We start from the raw sequence: 26,342 nt of genomic DNA, 5'->3' as shown, positions 1-26,342 counted from the left end.
ACTAACTGTTAACTTGATCATTATGCTACTAATGAAACTGAGTTGTTGAATGTACTTCATACATCACTTACTCAGTAACGACTTACTTGTTGTTGAGTGGCAACAGTGGGAACGAGTGAAGGACCAAGTGGCAGGTGAATCTTACCATAACACTAAACTTGTGAAACACACTGGCACCCTAGCAGAACTCATACGGCTGTATGAAGACCTGTTGCGCAATGAGACAATAACTCATGTGAGTGTACAGAAGGATGATAGACAGTTGTGATGAAAACAGTGTAATTGTGCATGTTGACTTTGCAGAAACATGGAAATGCAAATATAGCTCAGAAGTACAATCATGCCATTTTGGTCAAAATCTGGCTTTTGCACTGTGTCTGAATCGAAGAGTCAGGATGCTGCCTCCATTTGGGCATACATGGATCCTGTCCTCAAAACAATACGAGACAAATTTCCTGTTGCTCACACCATTCACTTTTGGTCTGATGGCCCCAGCAAACAATATAAAAACAAGAAGAATGTCTCTCTTCTGTGTGATGTTCCTTCAAGATTTGGTTTCAAAAGAGCCACTTGGAACTTCTTTGCCACATCTCATGGCAAGGGAGCACCAGATGGCATCAGTGGGACGTTCTCCTTCTGCAAGGGAATGATGTTGCAAGTGGAGAAACATTCCATGACATGGTGGGGAAAAGTCTTAAGAACATCCAACTCTTCTACATCAAAGATGAAGAAATAACGTACAATGATGAACTCATTCAACTCATGAAACCTGTGCCTGGAACACGTAAATTTCATCAGGTTATTCCTGAAGATCTATTGCAGATCGTTGTCCTGTTTTTGCAGTCAACCAAAGATGTGTCAGTGTTTTATTCCAGCCATGTTTGACCTCAGTGAGCATGTAAAGAGGCCTGCTGAGAACAGAGGGTAGCAGTGCTTCTGCTTAAACCATACCTCTTGCCATGTTCATGGAGGAAATGGAGATAGAAGGAGTTCATACAAAGATAGTGGCAGACCACGTTAACTCTGAAGACTGGCTTGCAGTTATCTATGACAAGACCTGGTGGTTGGCAAAAGTCATTGGTGTAGATTTAGAACACCAAGATGTTAAGGTGGAATTCTTCCATCCTCATGGGCCAAGTACACAGTTTCATCCGAAACGAGGAGCAAAGGATGTGTGCTTCATTCCATATCAAAACATCCTGGTACAGCTGACTGAGCCAGCAACTCCAAGTCGTGTAAGCAGCACAAGAGATATATTTCACCTCTCACCTGAGGTGATAGACAAAATAGAGAGGGAGCACCTTGGGTTTCTGATGTTTCAGTAGAGCAGTATATTATGTAAGTGTAAAATTGCTTCATCTACACATTTTGTTGTTTTGCAACATTGTATTTAGATCAAATATACTGTTTGTTATTACAGTTTGTTTGTATTCTTATTATTATGATTTTAAAAAAATCAACTTCCAGAGTTTTAAAAGTGACTTTGTTACCCTAGCAGATGCACTGCAGACTGTTCTGATATTTGTTCAGATAAAATACACACTTGTTGAGCCAATGTAAATAAAATGTTCATAAACAACATAGTCATTGTTTGTTTTAATGTTTTAAAATACAGGTATTTGATTGGTTTCATGTATTTAAGAGCTTAAGTATAGATTAAACAACTACAAATTTAGGTTTTTGTCACCACCGTCAGATATGGGTCAACTCTGTCAGGTCTATTTCACCTCCATATTTAGTTAATATTTCAGTATGATATTTGATATTTGTGAGGACTTTTTTGGTCAGAAGTGTAAATGCACTCTGTCTACTAACATGACAATGCATTTTGAGTGATGTTTAAGGTAAAGTTAAACTTCTATTATGCAGTCCAATAAAAAAACACAGTCGAAAATAGTTATAATATAAAAAATATATACACATTGAAAGTAATGTTCTTGAGGGCTCTGACAGCCTTGGTGAAAATGTGCTTTTGTTATAGTTTTTATATATGTCTGGCACAATGTGAGTGAAAATTAATTTGTGTTTTTTGTGTCTGACGGTGTTGACATAAAAAAAGGGGTGGCACGGCAAAAAGCACATTTTGTTAAAAAAGAGAAAGGTTTGGAGGTTGTATCAAAGCAGAGCACAGTAGCTGAGTACATGGTAGATACATGCATGTAGTTTACTTTATCTGAGCCTAAGGTTGTTTTTTAAACTTTGAATCCTGTTTTGTCCCACTTCTCAAGAATCAGTGACCTGTTAGACATAATTATGCCATTATTTATGTGCACAATTCACATGATTAGCTACAAATTACATAACAAGATACACTGGGGTTTACTTAAATAAAAACATTGTCTATTTTTTCAGCATTAATCCCACAAGGGGAGCTTCAACATTTTTCAGAGGATCTGCAGAAGCAGAAAGGCAGCCCCACCTGCACACCGACTGTTCTCCATGTTGTATCTGCTGATAAAACCCTACATTACGAGATAAACAACATTACTGTTTGTTTGTTTTTACACAACATGAAACTTGTACAACAGCATTAGTATCAGTCAGATATAAAACTACACCCTGACTGTCAATACATCCCCACTAGTTAGATTTAAGTATAAAGATGTCTGACAAATAAGATCTGTCAGAAGTCTTAAGATATAAAACCTTCTTTGTAAATATCTTTAAAGAAATTTCGACCATTTCTAATTCAAATAATACAATTCTCAAAATGTTTGTGTAGTCAGAACACCAACTCAAGATATTAACGGCTGCTTTGTTAAGCCTAAGATCCCCACTTGTTTGGCAATTTAGATATCTTTATTTGTCAAATAAATGAAATATATCCTTAACTGAAGTGAGGACTATAGTTAGAAGTATATCTTAAAATGTACTTATGAGGAGTAAGTCATTACCAGAATCCAAAATTGAATTTACATTCATTTGGAGATTCCATAAAACTTCACAGTATAAGTATTAAAATTTAATTGAGAGATAGCTATCAAAAATAAACGTCTCACTACATATAAATATATAATAAAGCAAAAAAAAAAAAAAAAAAAGAGTGGAACAAAAACCTTACATAAATTCCCCCAACACAAAGGCACAAACAGAAGCAGGTGCACACCTGAGGAATACTAAAGTTAACAGCTATTTAAGGGCCCACCCACACCCGTGTGCACAATATAAACACAAGTTTAAGGGCCAAGCACCACACGTTATCTTTTGTATCTGGTGTAAAATGATGTAAATATAATTTAATTTAGTTGACTTCAGTGTTATGGTGTGATATGCAGTTTATTATGTATTTAGTTTACATATAGCACCCATAAGTTTGTGTGGCGGGAGATGAGATCAGCAGTCATTGAGCACATCAGCAGCCTGGAGGCAGCAGCGGGCACACGGAGAGTCTAACTTTCCGGAAACTGACACACGAAGCGAGCAAAACATTTTCCACCGGCTCTCTCTTTGTCCATCCACCTCGCCTCCCTGCTGAAGCAACATCCACAGCAACACCATGGCGACTGTTGTCGATACAAAACTATACGACATCCTCGGAGTGTCTCCATCCTCATCTGAAAATGAGCTGAAGAAGGTAATAACGTAGAAAAAGGCTGAACAAACTACGAAATTATTATTACGTTTCTGTCCCGAGTCTGAGCTCGTTGAATTGACACAATCAGGAAATGCGTTGCTATGCGCAGCTAGCAGTTAGCTAATGTTAGCTGTGAGTTGGGATAGCCTGTTAGCAAGCTAACTGGCCTGGATGTTCGTCTGACGATGCGACTGTAACATTTAACGACTACAGGGTTTGTTAAATCTGCTGATTCCTCACTGTTTAGCTGTAGAAACTGTATCATTGCCTTAAACACGACAGTTTACGTGGGTTGCGTTAACTGACTTGCGACGTGACTAATCAAGTGATTGACCTCACGGTAGCGTTAGCTCAGGTGTTTGTCATATAACTACGGTAGCTACGTCTGTCGAAGGTTGTAGAAAGGTACCGTAGTTTGTTACTCAAAGGCTGGAAACAGCTCGCTGACAGACAGACAGACAGACAGACATTGGTCAATCATAAGAAGCGGACTTGAGTTTTGATCTTTGGGTTAACGTTAGCTAACCAGCTGTTTCTACAGCGACGTTAACGTTTGTCAATAACAAGGGTCGTGTTGTACTGACACCATTGTTCGGGGACCTGAACGCTTCATTGCGTCCAGATCAGTGGAGTTAACGTAGTTTCAGCCACAATCCTCCGTAAACGCTAACTTTAAGTAAATGTGTCAACGCTAAATCCAAACTCCGCTAGCATCAGCTAGCTTACCGCACATAGCGTGTCATGTTAACCATATCCTTGTGAGCTAGCCTAGTTATTCCTCTAAGGTTAACGTTTTGTTGTACAGAATTTCACCATAGTTCACTTTATTTTTAGGCTCTTGGCTACCTTTTATCTGTCAGGTTGAAAAACACTTGTTACATTTTGTTGGTTAATTAGATAAAAATGATAACGCCATATTTGCCTAGTGTTAGCAAGACATGCTAAGTTAATTAGCTCACGCACGTTTACCCTAACGTTAGCGTCGGCTAACGATACAATTGTCAGACATTTTGAACTGCCATTTTTGGACAAAATGGTATTTACGGGTATACTGTATCAACAACTAGTGATGAACTCTGTCGACACTTTAGGCAACGGATGAGAGTTACTCAGAAAACCGCTGAACATGAGCTTTTAAAGCTTAACGCCGTTACAGGTAACGATAGTATTTAGCCGGATGTAACATCTGGTTGTGTCAGGGAGACACGTGTGATTGCGTTAACAGTAGATAATGTTCCTTCGTCACGCCGGTGTGTGATTCCAGTAAACACCGCAGGCCTCTAAAATGAGTGATCTTAGCTAATACTTCCTCTTTGGTGTACTCCTAGGCATACCGGAAACTGGCGAAAGAATACCACCCTGACAAAAACCCCAATGCTGGTGACAAGGTAAGACATATGTGAAGGTGTTGCTTTTTGGAGGGGGGGATTGAACCAAAGCTTTGTCATTCCTCAGTGCTTGTCTGTTTCTTAAGATATATTTGTTTAGTGGTGACAGTGGTCTAAAATTTCAGTTTTCTTTTGTTTTTAGGCTAAATCCTTGGTATTAGGTTCTGTCATTATTTAATTTGCTTTTAAACATGCAGCTACATTTCATGAACCCTCACTACAGAATTACCACAGACCCCCCCAAGCTCCACATAATACTGTCATTAGCTTATAATGTTGCATTTTTGGAATATTGGTGGGAGAATTAAGGGCCTGTCTTCCATTATCCCCCATATGGCAGACTGCCATTTTCTCAGCAGGGGATTACATTGTAGGAAATGGCAACTTAGTGAGTGAAGCCAGTGTTTGTAAGGGAAACAGTTGCGTTTAAGCAAATAAAATGTGTGCTCGACCTCATCCTCGTTCAACTGGTGTTGAGATATTGTTGGAGATACTGATTCAACTCTGCAGTAATGTTTTTGATTGTAGTCTTTGGCACCCTGTTGAATTGCTTTATTTTTTATTTTCAAAGATGAAACAGTGTAATGCAACTATATCTTAATTCTAAACTTGAGTCATTAATGAAATTACTTTCTTTATTTGGGGGGGCTTTTATTGCCTTTTTATTGATAGTGACAGCTGGAGACAGGAAAGGGGGGCAGAGAGAGGGGATGACACGCAGCAAAGGGAACCCTGGGCCGCTGAGATGAAAGGTTATTGGAAATATTACTTGGTCCTCCTGAGCTGCACAGAAAATGAATGCTGGCTTCTGTTCCCATATAAACTGTATATGGAATGTGGTGCATTGTTTGTTAACCCCTTCAATCCTTTCGCAGAGGCTTATATAGTCCCCCCCTCCTTGTAGCATTGCAAAGTCAGTTGAAACTACTTGCTGTAGTTTTATGTATGCCCTGTGATTAATTTGCTGTGCAGTCCCACTGTTCTGACAGTTGAAATGTGATCTTTACCCTTTTGTTTTCTGTCCTCTGAAAACATAGTTCAAAGAAATCAGTTTTGCCTATGAGGTGCTGACCAACCCGGAAAAGAAGGAACTTTATGACCGCTATGGAGAACAAGGCTTGCGGGAAGGAGGTGGGGGTGGCCCAGGGATGGATGATATCTTCTCCCACATCTTTGGCGGTGGACTCTTTGGATTCATGGGTGGCCAGGGGAGTCGCTCCAGGAATGGAGGTCGTAGGAGAGGAGAGGACATGGTCCACCCACTCAAGTAAGACCAAGCTTGTATTTGCATACATCCTACTTGACTGAATTGTTTTTATGTGAAACATTTTTGTTATTTGGAATTACTTTTAAATGTCAATGTTGTACTCTAATTCTTCAGTCTTATGTCTCTTAACAGTATCTAACCATCAGATTTTTTTCTGCAGGGTGTCACTGGAGGACCTTTACAATGGGAAAACCACTAAACTACAACTTAGCAAGAATGTACTGTGTAGCACTTGTAATGGGTAAGTTGTATATCCAACATCCAGTCCACACTGATTTCTGTGAGTGTTGATGTTTGGTTAATCCTGTTACATTTCCTATGTTTCTAACAATAAAATTCATCTCTGCGTATGTATGCAGGCAGGGAGGCAAGACAGGCGCTGTACAAAAATGTACAACATGTAGGGGGCGTGGCATGCGCGTCATGATCAGACAGCTGGCTCCAGGGATGGTCCAACAGATGCAGTCTGTGTGTACTGATTGTAATGGAGAAGGTAAGGGGCACTGAACTGGACTGTGATCAAGCATTTCTTTTGTGTGTCATTATGGCTTGGCCTGCACAGATCCCTCATCTAGTTTTTTTTTTTTTGTTCTTGTTGTTTTTAACCCACTCCAGGCGAAGTTATCAGTGAGAAAGACCGCTGTAAAAAATGTGAGGGCAAGAAAGTCGTGAAGGAGGTGAAGATTCTGGAGGTACATGTGGACAAAGGCATGAAGCACGGCCAGAAAATTACCTTTGGAGGTGAGGCTGATCAGGCACCTGGTGTCGAGCCTGGGGATATAGTCCTTGTTCTGCAGGAAAAAGATAATGAGGTAGGTGGGCCAGTCCCTGAACGCTGTAGCCATACTCCTCCTCACCTGCCCTCTGTCTCCCCTATGCACTCTGTCATAGGGGAATAGTATTTTTTTTCTTCTGTTATTTAGGACACCATTTTGCTTATGTCATTGTTTTATGTGTCAGTTACTAATTATTCCTGCCTATATAAAGGTGACCTTAGTTCTATGCCAAGTTCCCTCACCTGGCCACAACTTCCTGCTGAGTCATGTACACGTGCAGTACAATAAGCCGTATAGGAGTGAGGAGGAGAAGTCAGTGTTTGTATTAACAAGTTGCCTGGTGGACAACAGATCAGCAAAATGGTGTATATGAAACCTTAGAAACCAAATCTTTATTACCATCGGTGAATACAGGTCAACAATTCTGAGAGCTTGTTAGACATTGGGAAGTAGTTAAAGGACTGCTTCAAGAGAGTTTCCACCGCTTGCACCCACCAGGTAAGCTAGCTATGGGCTGTAAAGCAGAGTCCCTTTGTTTCCCTGCATTCAGCCTGATCTTCTGGCTGCATTCCATCCCTCCCTGGATGAATTGATGATTTATTTATCTGCAGTGTTTAGGGGAAACACTATTGCAGTGTTCCACTTGAGGCTATGCACTGCTGTATATCAACGCATTGGGAATTTGCATTGTTTTTTTGTTTTAGTTTTAGCAGATAAAAAAAAATGTAATATAGCAGAAGTAAATGTTCTGTGCTTTTAAGTCCAAAAAGCCATGGTCTTCCATGTTGTAAATAGCCTGGATTTATAGTTCTTCTCCTATCGGTGGTCAGTTTGCAAAACCAGTTTCATTATAAATCAGTTTTTCCTTATGTGGGTTAGAAAAAAATAGTGAAAATGAGCGGTGAATAAAGATGTGATGAGATCTGCGACAGGGTTAATGAGTTAAATGGCCAGTTTGTCACTAGAGTTGGTTCCAGCTGGTGGTGCTTTAAACCTCTCGACTGTGAGTGCTGAGAACCAGATGGTCTTGACAGTGCTGTGCAGTCAGAGCTGTAAATTGTACAAATTTAGTACATGGAATTGAGTGGATGTCTGCCATGATTGCCAGATTTACAACAAACACTACAAGTCAAAAGCTTTTTCACCGGTTTGAAACCAGGTATTTCAAGGTTAGCCATGCTTTATTGTAATGTTGTTAGTTGTTAAAAATGGATGGTTCATATCTGAGCTCAAGGCAGGCCCACTAACTTAAATTGACTGACTTGTCTAACACCGGTGACCTAATTCCATACATAATGTTTACTTGCTTGGGTTTGTCTGGGGTTGTCTTGCTAGCCAGGACACAAAGCGTACAAGAGAAGCATGCCATTTGTGACTTGTTGGGCTGTCTGTGAGCCTTCAGTAAGATAATGACCTGAGACACCTCTTTGTTAGCAGGGATTAAAGAGAGGGCAACATCAGTTCCAATGGTCCACCTTTTGTCCTCACCTCAATCATGTGAAATTTATGAAATCAACTGAACAGAGCCACCCCACATGTGCTTGATGATTCTGTAAATATCTGACAAATCCATGTAATGACCTTAGACTTGAAAGTATTGTTTGATAAGTTTTTTTTATTTTTTATTTTTTTTTACATTGCGTGTTTACTGTCCGGTGGTTGAGACTCAATTGTCACAGCTAAATGCCCTACTTGTCTTTATTGGGTTTCCTCAGAGGTAAACACAAACACTCTCAAAAGTCCCCAGACTACTCTGACAATGCAGTGGGATTTTGGCTAAACTGGAACAGCAGGCTGGGCTGTATCTTTGCCCCTGGCTCTTTCTCCCAGGGTGTATCTATATTAATGTCAGAATGTTTGTGGATGTTGGAAGCAAATAGGTTACCACAACCAGCTACAGGAAAACTGACATTTACAAGTACTTTGGATGTTGTTGACCTGCCACTCCCATCATTAATGCATGGAAATAATGTAGAAAGTCAGCTGTGTGTTAAACCAAAAACCATGAAATACAGTTAAATAAAAAAAAGTTATTAGCAGGCAGGCTCATTTGCTCCTTGGTGCATTCAGTAACTGAACGTAAGTTGGACAAATGGTTGGCTTGCAAATAAAGCAAATTCAGACATCAGACTTGTGGAGTAAATTGCATAGATGTAATATTATCCAGATTATGTTTAATCCTATGGCTTTTTTCACTGTCACAGTTGTTTGTGCTAGGGGTGTTGCTTTTTCACCAGTAGATGCTGTGGGACTTGATTATGTAAAAACTGTGCTCACCAAGTAATTTAATTCCTTTGTCCTACAACTAACAAACTATGCAAATGTTATGTTCTAGGCATTGACGAAAGACAAGTGAACCATGATGTTGGTATAAACTACAAGATAATTAAAAAGTTCCATCAGGCAATATTTTTAACCATCTCCTGCTCTGTTTGCAGACATTCAGGCGAGATGGCAATGACCTCTTCATGAACCACAAGATCGGGCTGGTGGAGGCACTGTGTGGCTTCCAGTTCATGCTGAAACACTTGGATGGAAGACAGATTGTTGTCAAGTACCCTGCTGGCAAAGTCATTGAACCAGGTCAGCCCTCTTCATACTTAATCGGTTTCTCTTCTCTACTTTTATTTTCCAGCAATCAACTTTACCAGGATGACCTGTATATGGTAAAAGCTGTGATGGCATAGTTGCAGGACAAATGAGCAATTTCTATGAATCACTAAAAAAAAAAATGTCAGGGCGTTGCGAGATGTGTTAGTGTAAATATTAAATGGCACTGGGCAGATTTTTTAACAAATGTATGCAAGTAAAATGATCACACACTGGGGTGCTGCTGAGAGAGAATCACAACAAGAAGACATATTTAGAAGATGCTGAGCAGCTCCAGTGATATTGGATTTGTGCACAGACAAGGACAAAGTACTTGATAAATGAGGGGATAGTGGGGTCATCAGCATCAGCATCCTTGGTTCTGGAAAGACTGCCAAAAGTTCCTCTTACACCCTTAGACTTCTATTGTCCATGTATAAAGCCTGTACACAGGACGTTGTGGAATCGGCTATAATAAAGTGAGCTACATAAATAAGTTGCTTCATCTTTTCCAGGCTCGGTGAGGGTGGTGCGAGGAGAGGGCATGCCACAGTACCGAAACCCTTTTGAGAAGGGAGATCTGTACGTCAAGTTTGATGTCCAGTTTCCCGACAACAACTGGATCAGCCCTGAGAAACTTGTGGTAAGAAATGTTACTAATAATGAACGGTCTATCATCTTCTGGGATTATTTGGGTCATTGCAGTAAAGACACAACAGCTATTGGCTAACTAATGCTTCATACAGTACATATATACATTATATATATATATATATATGTTGCACTCTGAATAGTGTTGATTTTAATCTTCCTCCATAAGCTAAATTTATTCTGTAGCACTGCACTCTTGGCCCGACAACCATTTGACTCTGCGGCGTGGTCAGAAAACATAATGAGGCTAAAGGCTCTTAAAGCTGCATTATGATGAATGTTTTCCACATGTAGGAGCTTGAAGACATGCTGCCCTCGCGATCAGAGCCTCCCATCATCACTGGGGACACAGAGGAGGTCGACCTGCAGGATTACGATGTCAGCCAGAGCTCGACGTCGGGTAGCCGCAGAGAGGCCTACAACGACAGCTCCGATGAAGAGGGTGGCCACCACGGGCCAGGGGTGCAGTGCGCCCACCAGTAGTCTCATACTCCCACACATGCACACACGACCCACGTTCTGCTTGGGGAGAAAATGTACGAGTTGCAGAGTAAACAAGGATGTAGGTCAGACTGAAAAAGCTTGGTAATTCCTCAGACACAGATCAAGTAAATGTTATTGAATCATGGCACCTGGAATTGTTGATTTAATGTTATTGACCTGTGTGCTGGGATTGTCTTGATCTTTGCCTGAGGAACTCACACTGGGGCAGCCAAAGACTTAACACTGCACCTGAAACAGATTTAGACACTTTAAACAGCAACTTCAGGTAGAAGTCATTATGTATTTAAGATGTATCCAAACAATTGGGTGCCCCAGTGAATGCCATGTAGAACTATGATCTGGTGTTCACTCCTCTGTCACCCCTGTTGAAGTCCATTCCCCTCTCCACTAATGGGAACTCCAGATCAATCAAAGAAAGGAACGTGTCTTGTTTGCTGAGTGTGTGACTTGCATTTTGTTTTCATAGTATTTACAATAATTAATTTAAAAACTAACCGATGTGCATACACAAAGCAGCTGAGCAATGTGACGTGCAGATCCTTGGACTCGTGTATTCATGGATTCATCCACTCGGCGCCATTCGTAGGATTTGTTTCTGATTTTTACAGCTTTATTTTCTTTGTAGGTTTTTACTCATTTTTTTTTGTCTTTACATTTTAATTCAAACAGAAAATTGGCTATTGTGTATATCATTGAACTGGTTGTTGGTAAGCTTCATCAGCTGCTGTATTCAAAGCTGTGTGATTTTTAAAAAAGAAAAATTACAAGTGAGATGACAAATGTATAGCTCGTATCTGTGCTGAGACCATGTGCATGTAAAAAGCTTTGGTTCCTGCACTTATCAAACATCAAATAAAGCAGCACACTTCTTAAGAAAATGTCTATGAAGTTGTTGAATAAATTGTTGAAATATCATGTGTGTGTGTGTGGTGCCTTTTTATTAATCACCAAAATAATGTTAGTAGTCTTCTTCTATCTTCACCTAACCACAATAGGGATACGTAGAATTATGTGGCGCTCAGAGCACTAAAGCATTACATAATGGAAAAGAATCAGCGGTTTCTTTCCAGAAACAATGAGTCAGTGTCCAGAGCTAATCCACAGATAAGATCAGCACTGATTACCAACTGTCTTCAATAATGACTATTGACCTCATACCACCTGACCCAAATGCCTTGATGCTCATTTTAGATCTATGTACTTCCTAGAAAGTTTCCATCATCAGTCAGTCATCCTAGAAAAGTGAATGAGATCACACATCCTCTATTCATTCCTAGTAAATGCAAACACAATATGCTGTAATGACTTTGGTTGATGTCAGGCATTGGACAGTTAGAAAATCACATCACCATGTCAGTTGAAATTTCCTCTTTGCCTATAAGTTTTATTTTATTTGAAGTCCATATTAACTTTACATAAGTTGAAATTGCAAGTATGTCTTCACCTGCCTTATATGGTTTCTACTAGTCATACAGGTAGTTTTGGTTTAATTGCCCTGGTAATTGTATATTTTTTAAAATGTATGAATTGTATTGTCTATTTTATATTTTCAGGCAAGAGTACACCAATCAGCTGAGGGTTGGGGTTACAACCTTTAATTTAAGTTTTTGTACACAAAGATTTGCACAATGAAGCGACTGGAAAGCTCGAGATCAATAAGGAGTGTTCACTTCCTCTCTTAGGGAAAGAGAGACAAGGTCTGTATTCATTCAGAGCAACGAGATTACTCTTATGAGCTGCTGAGCTAACTATATGGTTGTGTGCTAGATAACACTGTCTGCAGTGACTGGATGAGAAGTGACCAGTCTGTGAATGTGAAATAAAACATTAATATGAGCGTGGATCAGATTACATTAAAACATAAAATTTAATATGAAATGAAATTAATTTTAGGTTCATTAAAAATAATTACGTTTAAATTGAAATAAATTGATTAAAATACATTCAAATTTAATTAAATGCATATTACATGAAATTAAATGATATAATTAGTAATAATGACTTAATTGCAAAGTAAATTATTTTTAAAAATGTTAAGAAACAGTTATATTACCGGTTATATTAGCATTACCTTTGCACTACCTGAAGTCTAAGTTTTTGCACCAATATTACACTGATACTGCACACATTGTACATATTTTTATTTTTATATACTCCTATTAAGTCTAATTTAGTTTCCCTTTTGTATTTCTTCCGTAAGTGTTGTTTTTATATAACCCTATACTATATTGTGTTAAAGTGTTAACGTTTTTATTGTTTTTCCCCCTAAACTATTTACTTTAGCGCTAAAAATTACTTGTATATGGCGCCAGAAAATGTTTAATATTAAATAAACATTTGAGCCTCCAAGTGGCATCCGTGGGCACGATGAATCCGACAGTAGGGTTAATAAACCTCGAGCAAGGATTTGTAAACCGGGAGTGCAGATTTACCGGGCAGCTCCGTATCAATGCAACTGACTATCATTGTGACATCATCGACACAAGGATGAAGTCCCTGTTCATGAACGCCTATTTCCTCCATTCATAACACCGGCGCCGTGGCTTAGTTGGTTAAAGCGCCTGTCTAGTAAACAGGAGATCCTGGGTTCGAATCCCAGCGGTGCCTTTTAAGTCTCCACTGTCCCATTACTTCCTGTTATATGTTGCTCTACTCACATTGAATTTCTATATATGGTCAAATTAAAGCTGGACCAGTCACTTTCTTTTCTACCTTTAGAAACGTGCTCCATGGCCTGTGTGAAAATGCGGACATATACTGTTTACTGTAGATTCCCTATGTCAGAGACTGTTTGCAGTAACTACACCCATCTGACCACATGGGGGCGGCAGTGAAACAGCCTACAGAACCAAGACTCAGTCAGGCTACAATGGAGGGATGGGGAGAAGAAAATCATGAAGCCACCGTGTCTTGGACGTACTCTTCTTTTCAATAAGCAAACAGAGTCTGTGGTGTAATCTGTACTTCAGGACCATGTCTGCAGTTTGTAACCAACTGTTTGTTACATCCACTCCGGGAGCCAGGAGGGAAGAAGACCTTTAAACACAGAATAATATGGGCCACTTTGTCCTGTTAAGATGCGGCAAGCCAAACACAGAGTGGGCCACAATTACAGCGGAAGTGAGACCGCTGTGTCTTCAAAATAAGACCAGCAAAACGCATTTCAAGATGCAAGAGGTTTATTGTCATATGTACAGAAAGAAACACGGTGGTTTATACGTACAATGAAAATCTTACTTTGCCCGACATGGGGGGGGGGGAGTCTCCAACTCTGACTGACTGGGGGTCTGTCCGTGAGGAAGTTCAGCACCCAGTTACAGAGGGAGGGTGTCAGTCCGAGGGTGAGGAGTTTTTCAGAGAGTTTGTATGGAATGATTGTGATCAATGCACAACAAAGAAAATATTACAAATGTATTCCCACCTGTCCACAAAGACTAAGAGCTGTACAGCTCCTTGAAGTGTATAATTATAGACTAATGTAATACATTATTTGGTGGTTTATATTTGTAATTCATGTTTATCAGTTGTTAGTGACTTTGTTCCGCTTTGATATCAAGTTTTTGTGTGGATCAGACGTTCAAAATAGCCAACATCCTCTCTGAGTGAATGTTTAAAAAAACAAAAAACACCGTGAATATCAGTAATTAATAATATTGTAATAATTAATATTAATAAGAGGCATACAAACACATGTGTAGATTACCATGTTTGAGTGCATACAGTATTTCCTGAACATGGGTTTCCAACAAGTATGCCCTCAAAAAGGCAAATTTGTAAATGTTTGCCGTTGCTCAAAATGCCTATGAGTAAACATGGCTCTTATTTTGAAGGCGGTGACCGGAAGCGGCGAGGTTCGCTGTCGCTACCTTGACCCTGGTTTTCGTGGCTCGCTGCAAAGGACACAATGCCTTTCCACAGTGAGGAGCTTTCGGTGTGCGCGGTGTGTCTGAGCTGAAAACAGATGCGGGAGCTTCGCTGGACGACCCAGATGTCGAGCACACCGCGGAGATCGGGTCCCAGATAATAGCAGAAGTCCCCCGCCGGGACCATGGGACTGCCGGAGCTGCTGCTCGGACTGCTGTGGTTCCGCTCCGCTCTGCTCTGTGCAGGTGAGGAACAACAATGCATCCACACTGCTGTAATGTTGGGATGGATATCTGTGCACACAGTTCATGTATCTGTGCTGGGAGTCCTGCTGGGAGATCCAAAATCCTCAAGGAAATCCAGTGAATGGACTGAATGTGTCGGTGGTCGTTTTCCTGTTTATCAGCATCGCTGGGGGTCTTGCAGTTTACAAAGCTTCTGATATCACTGACTACCTCGGCACAGCACTCACTAGAAAAGCTGCTGTTCACACCCGAGCAGGAGTGGATGTTGTTTCTCTCGCTGCTCTCTCCTGTGTCACTCTGATGAAGTGATATGACGGAGGAAGACAGAGTGTTTTCATTGTTGTGATCGGATGGAGTGAGAGGATGAGGGTATCAGTGTGCAGGAACCTGCGGGGGTATTGATCTGTGGTGGGTAAATGATCAGGGTTAGTGTGGAAACATGGATGCTCTTTCACAAATGTGATGCTGCTATCAGCATTACATCACTGCTCCTCTGCAGCCAGTCAGTCCCTCTCTCTCCCTCTCCCTCTCTCTCTCTCTCTCTCGTCCCCCCTCCCCCCTTCTCTCTATTATCATATCCTTCACTTTATTGGCATGGACATAAAGGAGAAGGCTGCCAAACCAAGAGACAGGTCAAACTGTTTCAGATTTTAGAGGTGTGTGTCTGTCTGTGTGTGTGTGTGTGTGTGTGTCTGTGTGTGTGTGTGAGAGAGAGAGAGAGAGAGAGAGAGAGAGAGAGAGAGAGAGAGATAGCAGGAAGGAAGGAAGGAGGAAAGTAAGAGAGCAGGACGAAAGAGAAGTTGTCACACACACCGTTAAACACACACTATCCAAAACACGTGTTGGTACTTGTTTCACCTGGCACCTTTTCATGCACAAAGTACTGGGAAGATCAAAGTCACCCACACACTCTCTCACTCTCTCTCTCACACACACACACACACAGACACACACACACACACACACACACACACACACTCACACACCAGCTGTACAGCGTCCCTGCAGAAGAAGAAAACCTTATGTGTGTTTCAGTGAGGTCATGCTCTCTTTATTTCAAAACATTTTTAGAAACACTTCAGAGATTCAGGGGATTAAATTTTGTTTTTTAAAACCACACGGATAAAAAAAATTGAAGGGCTTAATACTGCAACAAGATCAAATCTAAAACAAATCTAAAAGCAACTCATCCACCTGCTCCTCTCTCGGGTGCTCCGTACTGCTGTTATCAGTGGTGGACTGTTACTAGGTACGTTTATTGTAGTCTCTACTTAAGTTGAGCTTCTTGGACTTTACTTGAGTTTTTCTAGTTTATGTTGCTTTAGACTTCTGCTACACTACAGTTCAGTGGGAAGCATTTTACTTTTTACTCCATTCCTTTTGAGTTTAAGATTTGACCTTAAAAAAAGAACCAAACAATGAGTACTTTTACTTTTGATACTAACTGTAGAATATATCATCCATTCCATTAAATCTCATGTGACTATTCTCACAAACTTGTTGGCAGCTGAACGTGTTTCTGGTTGAGATCAAGGAGCTGAGTCTAGAGCTGCACCCCGCTTTCAAAACTCAGCATGTCCTGTAGCTGCAGTGCATTCTGGTCTGTCGAGGCAGGTACGGATATAGGAGCTTGTATTTCTTTTTCTCTACAGTAACTGTGATCTGGATGGGAACATTTTGACAGGTCAGCAGCAAAGTAGGTCAAAGTAAAAATGATCAGGTTCGTGCACAGGTTTGACATTATCTCAACCAATACAAACCCTGTTCTTCTAACTAAAAACCAGTGAACTCCACTTTACAGAACATCCTGAAGATTTACTCCATGCTCACTTGTTCAACCTGATGATCATAGAAAATGTAATTTGCAACATCTGCTGTAGTGAAGAACAATCAGTGTGCAGCAGCATTGTGCAGCTCTACTTTACAGACTACTTGGTGCAGTCCAGTTTCATGTGTTGTGTACTAAGCTAGCCACGTTCGGAGTAGTCGATATCCATCACTGAGCTCTAAATGATCCCCCCCACCCCCCACCCCCCCGTTTCACTTTGCTGACTTTACTGATTCATCAAGAAATCCCGAAACAAACGCACACACTCAGCAGAACTGAGCAGACTCTGCTGTGTGACGGTGTTGGATAATCATTGTTGAGCAGTTTGGCTAATGTTCCCTCTCTGTGGTTCTGGGTAATTAAGAGGCTTGTTAGACAGCTTCTTCTTGCTTGTGTTTCATTCCCACTGTGGCATTAAGCAGCAATGGGACCATTAAACATTGAACCTAGCAGCTTTACATTCTCATATATAAGAAAGAGGATAAAATCCATCCCACTGATGTTATATCTCCATTTCAGTTGAAGTCATTAGTGCCTCACTCTCTCTGCTCTCCCCGCCATCAAGCCTTCCTGTTTTCAAACTCTTTCTTCAGAAGTCTAACCTCGATCATGATGCCTTCACTTAATCAAAAAACAATGGGATTTGTTGCCTGCTCTCTACACAGAGGTCTGTGTCTTATTCCTGGTGCTCCTCTTGGCCCCCGCACACTGTTTGTTGTTCCCTGGAGCAATGGTGCGATGGCAGCAGGCGATGCTGTTGCCTTGGCTGCCAGTTTGACTGCCGCTGCTTCTGTTTTAGCCCCCATGTGATCAGCATAGAGCTCCTCTGAAAGGCACTAAGGTCATTTGTCGCGTCGAGGCATTCTTTGGAAGGTTTTGCACTGGTCAGAGACAAAAGATCTGGATAACACACTTTTGTAGAGTGTGGCAGCGATATGACGACATCCCTTAATGCATTATTGCTAGAATATCTGTCTAGTGTCGGGGTTCCTGGTTCCAGTCTTATTGCGTGTTTTGTGACGTATGAACCTCTACATCACTAATGTGTTTGTTTCCATCTCCCTTTGCCTCTTTGTTTCCCAGGCTGCAGTGAGCGAGTGGAGGTCCATACAGAGCGGAGGGGTGTGATCTACAGTCCCTCCTGGCCTTTAAACTACCCCCCTGGAGTCAACTGCAGCTGGCATATCCAGGGGGGTCAGGGAGAGGTCATTACCATCAGGTAGAATCCCTCTCACATACAGCACACACCTGGAAGTTGTTGTGGAGTAAGCACCTGACACCATCAATGTTCTGCCCTAGTTTCCGGAACTTCGACGTGGCGGAGTCGGGAAGTTGTCTGGGAGACTGTCTCCTGCTGACCCCGACGTGGAACGGGGAATCCAGGCTGTGTGGCTCAGTCCTGCCTCCACCCTTCATCTCCACCAGGGGGCGTGTTTGGCTCTATTTCCACTCTCAGGCCAATAGCTCCAGCCAGGCCCAGGGCTTCCGCCTCTCCTACATCAGAGGTACGCTGGACAAAGGAGGTTATCTTTTTGTTCCATCCTTGACCTGTGTGAATCCAAATTTGCAGTTTTAGTGTGTGTAAAATATATGAATGATAAAACTGACAGAAAAAATGAAGCAATAATTACCAGAGCTATAGCAGTGCTTTTATTCATGACATGATAGAAATATTTTCACCATATCACTAGACATTGTTCCACTAGACACTTGACATAGTGTTTGCTTTATTTGGGTTACTCTCTTGTGTGTCAGTTCTGGGCCACAGTAACCTGTCCAACCCATACTCTAGAGGTAGCACTCCAGGCCTCACTGAGGGAACTCAGCTGTATTACTATACACAATGTTTTTTGCTTTACAATATCAAATAATTTATTCTGACACAGGTCTGTGTGTTTTCAGGTTATGTGTTGAGTGTTAGCGGCTGGTGTTGCAATCCATCAATTTCTCCTCTCCACAGGTCACCTGGGTCAGAGCAGCTGTCAGTCAGATGAATTTCTGTGTGGGAACGGGAAGTGTCTTCCTCGCTCCTGGAAGTGCAACGGCCAAGATGAATGTGGCGATGCCACCGACGAACGCAGCTGCTCCCCCCCACCCACTGAGGCCCAGCCTGGCCTCTGCCCCTTCGGCTCCCTCCCGTGTACCGAGGCCCAGTCCACCCGCTGTCTGCCTGCCGCCCTGCGCTGCAACAGAGCCCGTGACTGTCCTGATGGCACAGACGAGCTGGGTTGCCCTGACACCACCTGCGGCAAACGTCTGGGGAACTTCTACGGCTCCTTTGCTTCCCCGGATTTTTTCCGGGCTAACAGGAGCGCAGTGACCGAGCTGAGGTGTTCCTGGTTGCTGGACACCCAGGACCCCAAGCCCATCGTGCTGCAGCTGGACCTGCGGCTGGGGCCCGGAGACTCGCTGCATGTCTACGATGGCCTGCTGCAGCGGGCAGAGCACCTCTTACAGGTGTTGTCATATCATAACAACAGGCGCCCAGTGCTGCTGGAGTCGAGTCGGGGTCAGATGAGTGTTTTGTACATGGCCAAGCCTCACAGCCCTGGACATGGCTTCAATGCCACATACCAGGTACTGTAAACTGGGAATATTCTTAAAAAAAAACTTGTTCCTTTGTCTCCAGATTGACTGTAAACTTATCATTTATCATTTCCATCTGTCTCTTACAACTTTTGCTTTTAAATATCCTTCTTCCAACTTCTCCCTCCACTTTAGTGGTTGAGAGAGAGAGTAGCTGTTCAGCTGGTGCAGAAAATCAAGCAAAGAACAGGTCGTCATCTTGGTGTCTAGACAGTTATGTATTTCTCCTCCATCCTCCAGGTCAAAGGTTACTGTTTTCCTGGCGAGCGCCCCTGTGGCAGCGATCAGGGCTGCTACTCTGAACGCCAACGCTGTGATGGCTACTGGCACTGCCCATCAGGACGCGACGAGGAGGCCTGCCCGACGTGCCCAGATGGGGAGTTCCCCTGCGAGGGTGGTACTGGAGTGTGCTACCCGGCCTCCGAGCGCTGCAACAACCAGAAGAGGTGCCCGGATGGGTCTGACGAGAAGAACTGCTATGACTGCCAACCCGGAAACTTCCACTGTGGGACTAACCTGTGCATCTTTGAGACGTGGCGGTGTGATGGCCAGGAGGACTGCTTGGACGGGAGCGATGAGAGGGACTGCCTGGCAGCGGTGCCCAGGAAAGTGATCACGGCTGCCCTGATCGGCAGTCTGGTCTGCAGTCTGCTGCTGGTCATTGCCCTTGGCTGTGCCCTAAAACTCCACTCGCTCAGGAGCAGAGAGTACAGGTGGGGAGAGACAACACAACACAGCTTTTATATATCATTACTGGTCCCCCTTCTTACACTAAGTTTGCATGTACTGTTCTTTCTTCTTTTTGTGATTGAATAACTCTATGACCATAGTAACAAGTTTTATATGCCAGGTCAGTCTTATAATGTGGGCCCTTACTGCTGTTGTTTTTTTAGAATAACATGTTTTCCTAAGTTATTAACTCGCTCACTCTCTGTCTACGTCACTTCAGAGCTTTTGAGACTCAGATGACTCGCATGGAGGCCGAGTTTGTTCAGAGAGAGGCCCCCCCTTCGTACGGCCAGTTAATCGCCCAGGGTCTCATCCCTCCGGTGGAGGATTTCCCGGTGTACAACCCCACTCAGGTAGAGCATTCACACACAGTAATACACTCTGGGCCCCATTTTCCTGAAGCTAAGGATATGAACAACAATTTTGGTGTCCAGCAGCTGCAGTAGTGCAATCATGACACAGACAATATTGAATTTTTATAACTTATTATAGTGCATAAAATGTGTTTCCTTTATTATTTGGTGCTCAAAGGAATAGTTTGAAATTTGGGGAATTGTGCTTATTTAATTTCAGCCAGTTAGCTTAGCTTAGCATAACTACTGGAAGCAGGGGGAACCGGCTAGCCTGGTTCTGTGTGAAGGTACCAGCACATCTGAAGATCACAAAGTAACGCATTGTATCTTTTTTATTTAATCCGTGTAAAACCAAGAATTTGCAGTTTTACAGGGGCTTATGTGCAGGGCTATTTTTTGCTGATGCCGTGACTTCTGAACTTGCATGGCATATACACAGTGATGACAAGACTCCTGGAAGTCACTGCTCCCAGCCAAGAAACAGTACACATAACCCCCTGTACAACAGCAAGTTGTTGTTTTTACACTTTGGATGTGGATGGACACAAAGAAGTTCTATTAATTAGTAGTTAGTGAGCGTTAGAGTTACTGGCAGGTTGGTTTTATTGCCTTTGGACAAATTAACAATAGCTGTTTCCCCGTTTCCAGTCTTTATGCTAAGCTAAGTTAAGCCAACCGGCTGCTTGCTCCAGTTTCATATTGCATAGTCAGATATAAGAGTGGTACGGATCCTCCCAGCCAACTCTCAGCAAGACAGGGAACAGGGCCATAAATGGTTACTATTTCTGGTAAAATGTACTTTACAAAATTGTAGCCCCTGTCTGTCCGCCCTCTCCCTCCTACAGGCCTCCGTATTACAGAACCTGCGGTTAGCGATGCGCAGGCAGATCAGACGTCACTCGACACGACGCACCAACTCCTCTTCCTCCTCTCGACGGCGTCTTGGGCATCTGTGGAGTCGCCTGTTCCACAGTGGAGGACGAACCAGAGGCCACGCCCCCCTGCTTGACCCCCCTGGACCTACACAGATCACACTGGGGCTCCATAGCTACCGAACTGTGGGTGTGCAAGGGCCCCAGGCAAGGGCCAGGTCTGGAGCTGGGCTCGGGGATGAGGTCGATGTAGTTGGTATGCCAGGCTCTTGCTGCTCAGCCAACATAGACATGCAGCCCTACACACCTGAAAGCCCTGCCTCACCTCTGTCCTTGCAGTCAGTGGACAGTCCAGAGGAGGAGGACCTGTCACCTGTCAGCAGCAGGGCCCCGCAGTCTGAGCCCGCCACCCCTGTTCAGAGTGACTGTTCTGCCCATAGCAGACCCCCTCTCACTCCCCAGGAGGCCTCTGTACCCCCCTGCCACCCCCGGGCATCTAGGAAGCTGGTTCTGGAGCTTGCTGTTAACCTCAAGGGTGTTTCCTTGAGACGTTACTCCCCCTTGGGGCCTTTGTCCCCTATCTCACCCCCTGTGTTTCCCAGCAGCTCCCAGACATCTACAACCCACCCTCACACCCAAGGGCTGGAGGTGACTCCACCTCCCGAGCCCTCGTCTTCTGCGAAAGCAGAGGACAGCGATAGCCACTTTACCGTGGAAGTGCCAAGCAGGGAATTAAGAAGCAGGGATGAGAGGAGGAGGGAGGGCAAGAGCAGACTCTGCAGGTTCAGCAGGACCTTCAGTGATGAGGGAGGAGATTCAGGGAGAGAGACAACGCCAAACTTTTAGAAGAGTTTAGGAAGATACTCTCCTACCCCTCTCTCTGTTGAGACCTGGTGTCAGCAATATCTGCTCAGCTAAAGTGTCCTTGAAATGTGTCCCTACCAGACCCAGAGGTGAGACCCGTACCATATCCCACCACATGTAGGGGGCGCAGTACAATATAATTAGGTCATGCCCATTCAACACTTCGAATGCATAAAAATCTGCACATGCACAAAATTATGTATATGCAGTGTTTTCCTAAGATGAATAAAACCAGCGTTGGTAGTGCTTATAGTCTGTGCTGTAATGGAAATCTTTTTGTCAAACAGGAGCTTAATGTTGACCCCCACAATTCAGTGCAAACCGACAACCTTGTTTAACCTGTTTGGACATAAACTCATCACGAGCCTGTCCCAGAAATTCAAACTCAATTCCGGCCACCAGTACCAATACAATATTGACAACGCCAAAGCAGCCTTTGTGTCGTTACCCAGAGCCATTATGCACCGCTATATACTGTGAACCATAAAAGCCTATTAAATGATCACATATGAATTTATCGGGTTAATGGTCCCCTACTCTGTCCTATTCCCACTCTTTTGTTTGAGGTGGTGTTAGTTTTGTTATTGTATGACATTTCTACAAGGTCACGGTTGGCTGTCGCAGTTAAGGAAAAGCTGGCAATATTTTATATCTTTGCTATTTGTCAACAAATCATATGAAAAAGCTAAAACCAAAATTTGTCCTACTACTACTAATACTTTTCAACTTCACCAGCTTCACCACTTAAATTTTCCTTAAAGGCTAAATAATTTCCAAAACTGAAATCTTCAAAAAACGACCGGAGTAAATAGTGCATTTGTTGGAGACTATTTTCAGCCGTGCATTAATACACATTTGGTGCATGTTCATGGTAATGATGCAACATGTCACCCAGTGCTACAGTGGGGCTCATTGGTGTGGTTTTAATAGTTTTTGGATAACCATGGCGCTCTGTGAGACAGAGGAATAAGCTATATTAGGCTACACAGACAATACTAGAATAATACATAGTTGGTTTTGGTCTTTTCATGGGAGTTTTTAACAATAAAAAAGTATAAAATACCACCAGACTTACCATTTTAAATACAACTTTGAACCAGAAGCGTTTGACATTATGGGAAATATTCTTACTTGATTTCTGGCGGAAAGTTAGAGAAGATAAGAAAATTGATACCACGCTCATATCTGTGCGTAAGATTTAAGGCTACCCCAGCAGCCAGTCAGCTTAGCTTAGCTTAGCACAAAAACTGGAAACAGATTGAAACAACTAGCCTGGCTCTGTCTAAAGGTAGCTTTCAAAGGTGCTGGCTAAAGCCTTATTTATAACAACATGAGATATTAAAGTGGTCTCATATAACTTAGCCAAAGTGCAAATAAGCCTATTTCCCAAAAATGTCCAAATGTTCCTCTAACACTTGTGCAGTGTCACTGATTCATGCCGCGGTTCAATCATGCCAAACCCTCGTCAGTATTTATTCAACATATACTGTACGTTTCCTCTGTGTTGCTTCTGTGACCCCTTTTAAGAAACACTAAGAACTTTCTCATTATGTTTTGGAAGTTGTATCATAGATTTTTCAATTCAGCAATTTTAACTTGATATATCATCAGTTTTAAAAAGCCAAACCTGGATGGAAACCGAAGTCCAACTATATTGCTGTGTAATTCAAATTCAAACCCAAACTGTCCTCTCCAGGAAGCCTCTCCTCGCTTGAATGAACTTGACTGTGTCTGATTTCTATTCAGTTCAGTGAAGACTTTACATGAATGTCCAGGAAATGTTGGGAAGTGATGCTTCTTTACACTATTGATTGTTTGCAGAGTCTCCTTCAATCCAGCGGTACCGATGCAGTACTGCAGACTGCTCACTGGTCACTGCAGATGTCTGAACTGCTGGTTTATTCCACTGGAAATTCATATCTATGCTGTGGAATTTTCTATGACAGGATGTTAAAACAAAGACTTCTATTTTTCAGTCTTCAGCGGAGACCTGTACTTGTTCTACTTTATATTTCTCTCTCTGCCTTGACAAACATTGACCTTGATTGAACCTGGTTGCCTGTGTCTCTGATGTTTTGTAAAGCTTGTCTCTCTGAAGTTATGACACTGATGACCCTTTACTAATCACTGTTGGACTTCTAAAGAATGTATCACTTTAATTTTTCTTGAAATCAATGAATTTCTAAGTCTTTTATTGCAGCATATTGATACTGAACGGAAAAGACAGATTACGAGTGTAAGTGGCGAGAGAATGAGAAATGTGTCCAATTGCTGGTTGATATTTAGCTGCAGTGTCAGGTTCTACGGAAGCCCCGAGAGGCAAGTGAGAAAGAAACATAAGGTGGCCTATTTTTAATTCTGATCTACTTTTAAGTGTGAATTAAATTGTTTTCTTTCATGTGTTTATGACTTAAAACAGGTTAAAAAAAAGGATTTTCCGGGATAATCTTTCCAAGTGTTTGATTTTGTAATACTCACTTCAGTCACAAGGGGCTGAAGTGCACCACTACCACATGTTCTAAATAGGCATGCATTAAATGCATTCATGTTTTCTTTCAGGCACTCTAAACAGAAGTATATTGTGTATTAGCTAACACAACTTATTTTTTCCCCAGTTTCACTGGTGTAAGAAAACAGAATAAGGAACTTAATTATTTGGATTATTCTGGTATATATATTTATGATTTTTTTCACTTTTGTTTGTAAGTCATAAAAAGAGAGAGGAAGAAAACAATTTAGCCATAGAAAATTCATCACCTGAATTTATTATTATTTTTGCCTCTCTGGGCCTCCATAGATTTCTGTACTAAATACATGGTCTTTCCTGCTGTTTTCCCCTTTTTAAAGTGAGCTGAATGTGCCATGCTACCCTCATGTGCTTCCTTCTTATAGAAGTTTTGTCTTTAACAGCTGCTACATTATGTGCCATTAGAGATGTCTCCATACCCCTTCACAAGTAATCCTTCCTAATGATCTGTTCTAATTCCCTTTCCCTTCCCTCGAGATATAGAGAAATACAAATTGATTTACTCATTCCTAGTTTTGCATATTTTGTGCTATTTTTTTATTATTGTACCTTGTCCTCATTTGACTTGGAGTGTAATAGTTTAGCTGCTGTTTAAAAAAAATCGTATTTCATTCATATCTGCAGAATGTGTGTACTCGCTTTGTAATGTACATAAGTGTGTTATAATGCCTTAATGGATTTACCTTGCTCTTGTAAATATCATGGATAGTTTCACGGATCAGTTGTGGTTTACATGTATGAAGAGATGAGATTTGTCTGTGTCTGGACACAGCTCCACGGTGTGACATGTGATTGGTACGACTGACTACTCTGGAGGTATAGTGCACTACTGCGTCAGGAATCTCTGGGATTATTATGGAAGGAGAGTTAGGGAAAAGAATATTTGTTTTTCAAAAACCTTGTTCGTGTGTATTTACCTGTGTATTTAAATGGTAATTGGTAAAAGTCTTGGTGACTTTCATTGCTTTGATGTTTTTCAGACTGCAGCCAATAATTTGAATTCTGTCCATGTAACGTGAGACTGTGTCACATTGGCTACTAAAGGTTAAGGTGATGTTTTATTATCTGTTAAGGATCATGGAGATGTTCTGTTCTGTACCCTGGGTTTTATTGGTTTGTTAAAGTTGTGATAAACTGCTGGACAGAAGCCATGTCAACATCTTCTAAACTGTTTTGTCTGTTTGTTTTTTTTTTTGTTTTTTTTTATATCTTTCCATTGGTTTTATTCACTCAAGTACATAATCAAAACCTTTCCAACATGAGTAATAACTGTACTTTTCAATAGGTTAGCACATGGGTAAATACACTGGATCAAGGCCATTGGAAATGAAAGTACTACTGAACCAGGCTGTCCGATGACGGCGTCCCCTCTCCTGGCTGTATGATTTTAAAGCTCATTCCCCATCAAAGGCTGAAGTCAACATATACTGTGTTTGTATAAAAGCATTTCTCTCATTTTGAGAACTATATTTGTATATTTTGTGCTGAAAGAGAGATGCCACCATGACGTTGTGGGGTTTGCTGATCAAAACCCTGTACAGCCTTCTGCTCATTAGCCTGCAATCAATAAACTTCAAGCTCTTTATCATTTACGGACTTTTTTTCAGTGTATGAAATATGATTTATCAAAAGTTTTATTTTTGCATCCACCTATTATTCCCAGTACCACCATAATACTGTCTGTGGTCTTCATGCTAGCGTCTGAGGCTGTACTTAAACGCTAAC

At 41.9% G+C, this 26,342-nt stretch overlaps 2 protein-coding genes and 1 non-coding gene across 3 annotated transcripts; all 3 read left to right on the top strand.

Moving 5' to 3' along the window:
- The first annotated feature begins 3,405 nt into the window (after positions 1-3,405).
- dnaja2a (DnaJ heat shock protein family (Hsp40) member A2a) lies at positions 3,406-11,664 on the top strand. The gene is made up of 9 exons (XM_051380390.1): positions 3,406-3,574; positions 4,903-4,962; positions 6,000-6,229; positions 6,390-6,470; positions 6,589-6,722; positions 6,845-7,041; positions 9,444-9,588; positions 10,110-10,237; positions 10,540-11,664. The coding sequence occupies exons 1-9, from the start codon at positions 3,497-3,499 to the stop codon at positions 10,726-10,728; spliced, it is 1,242 nt and encodes a 413-aa protein (XP_051236350.1). The 5' UTR covers positions 3,406-3,496; the 3' UTR covers positions 10,729-11,664.
- A 1,618-nt stretch (positions 11,665-13,282) lies between these two features.
- trnat-agu (transfer RNA threonine (anticodon AGU)) lies at positions 13,283-13,356 on the top strand. Its single transcript has one exon. It is a non-coding gene; the product is annotated as a tRNA-Thr (tRNA).
- A 1,280-nt stretch (positions 13,357-14,636) lies between these two features.
- lrp3 (low density lipoprotein receptor-related protein 3) lies at positions 14,637-26,205 on the top strand. The gene is made up of 7 exons (XM_051380386.1): positions 14,637-14,858; positions 17,770-17,905; positions 17,986-18,191; positions 18,647-19,263; positions 19,513-19,985; positions 20,222-20,354; positions 21,200-26,205. Exons 1-7 carry the CDS (start codon positions 14,798-14,800, stop codon positions 22,070-22,072), a joined length of 2,499 nt encoding a protein of 832 aa, XP_051236346.1. The 5' UTR covers positions 14,637-14,797; the 3' UTR covers positions 22,073-26,205.
- Positions 26,206-26,342: the final 137 nt, after the last annotated feature.

Source organism: Dicentrarchus labrax, unplaced genomic scaffold (assembly GCF_905237075.1).
Source record: "Dicentrarchus labrax unplaced genomic scaffold, dlabrax2021, whole genome shotgun sequence".
Lineage (NCBI taxonomy): Eukaryota > Metazoa > Chordata > Actinopteri > Moronidae > Dicentrarchus > Dicentrarchus labrax.
The sequence above is the reverse complement of the archived record's forward strand: the minus strand, read 5'-3'. Positions and strand labels throughout refer to the sequence as shown.

Coding starts and splice junctions, on each gene's coding strand:
- dnaja2a (XM_051380390.1), top strand. CDS start 3,497: ATGGCGACTGTTGTCGATACAAAACTATACGACATCCTCGGAGTGTCT. Junction 6,230..6,389: donor GACATGGTCCACCCACTCAA/GTAAGACCAAGC, acceptor TTTTTTCTGCAG/GGTGTCACTGGAGGACCTTT. Junction 6,723..6,844: donor TACTGATTGTAATGGAGAAG/GTAAGGGGCACT, acceptor AACCCACTCCAG/GCGAAGTTATCAGTGAGAAA.
- lrp3 (XM_051380386.1), top strand. CDS start 14,798: ATGGGACTGCCGGAGCTGCTGCTCGGACTGCTGTGGTTCCGCTCCGCT. Junction 17,906..17,985: donor GGAGAGGTCATTACCATCAG/GTAGAATCCCTC, acceptor GTTCTGCCCTAG/TTTCCGGAACTTCGACGTGG. Junction 19,986..20,221: donor CTCAGGAGCAGAGAGTACAG/GTGGGGAGAGAC, acceptor ACGTCACTTCAG/AGCTTTTGAGACTCAGATGA.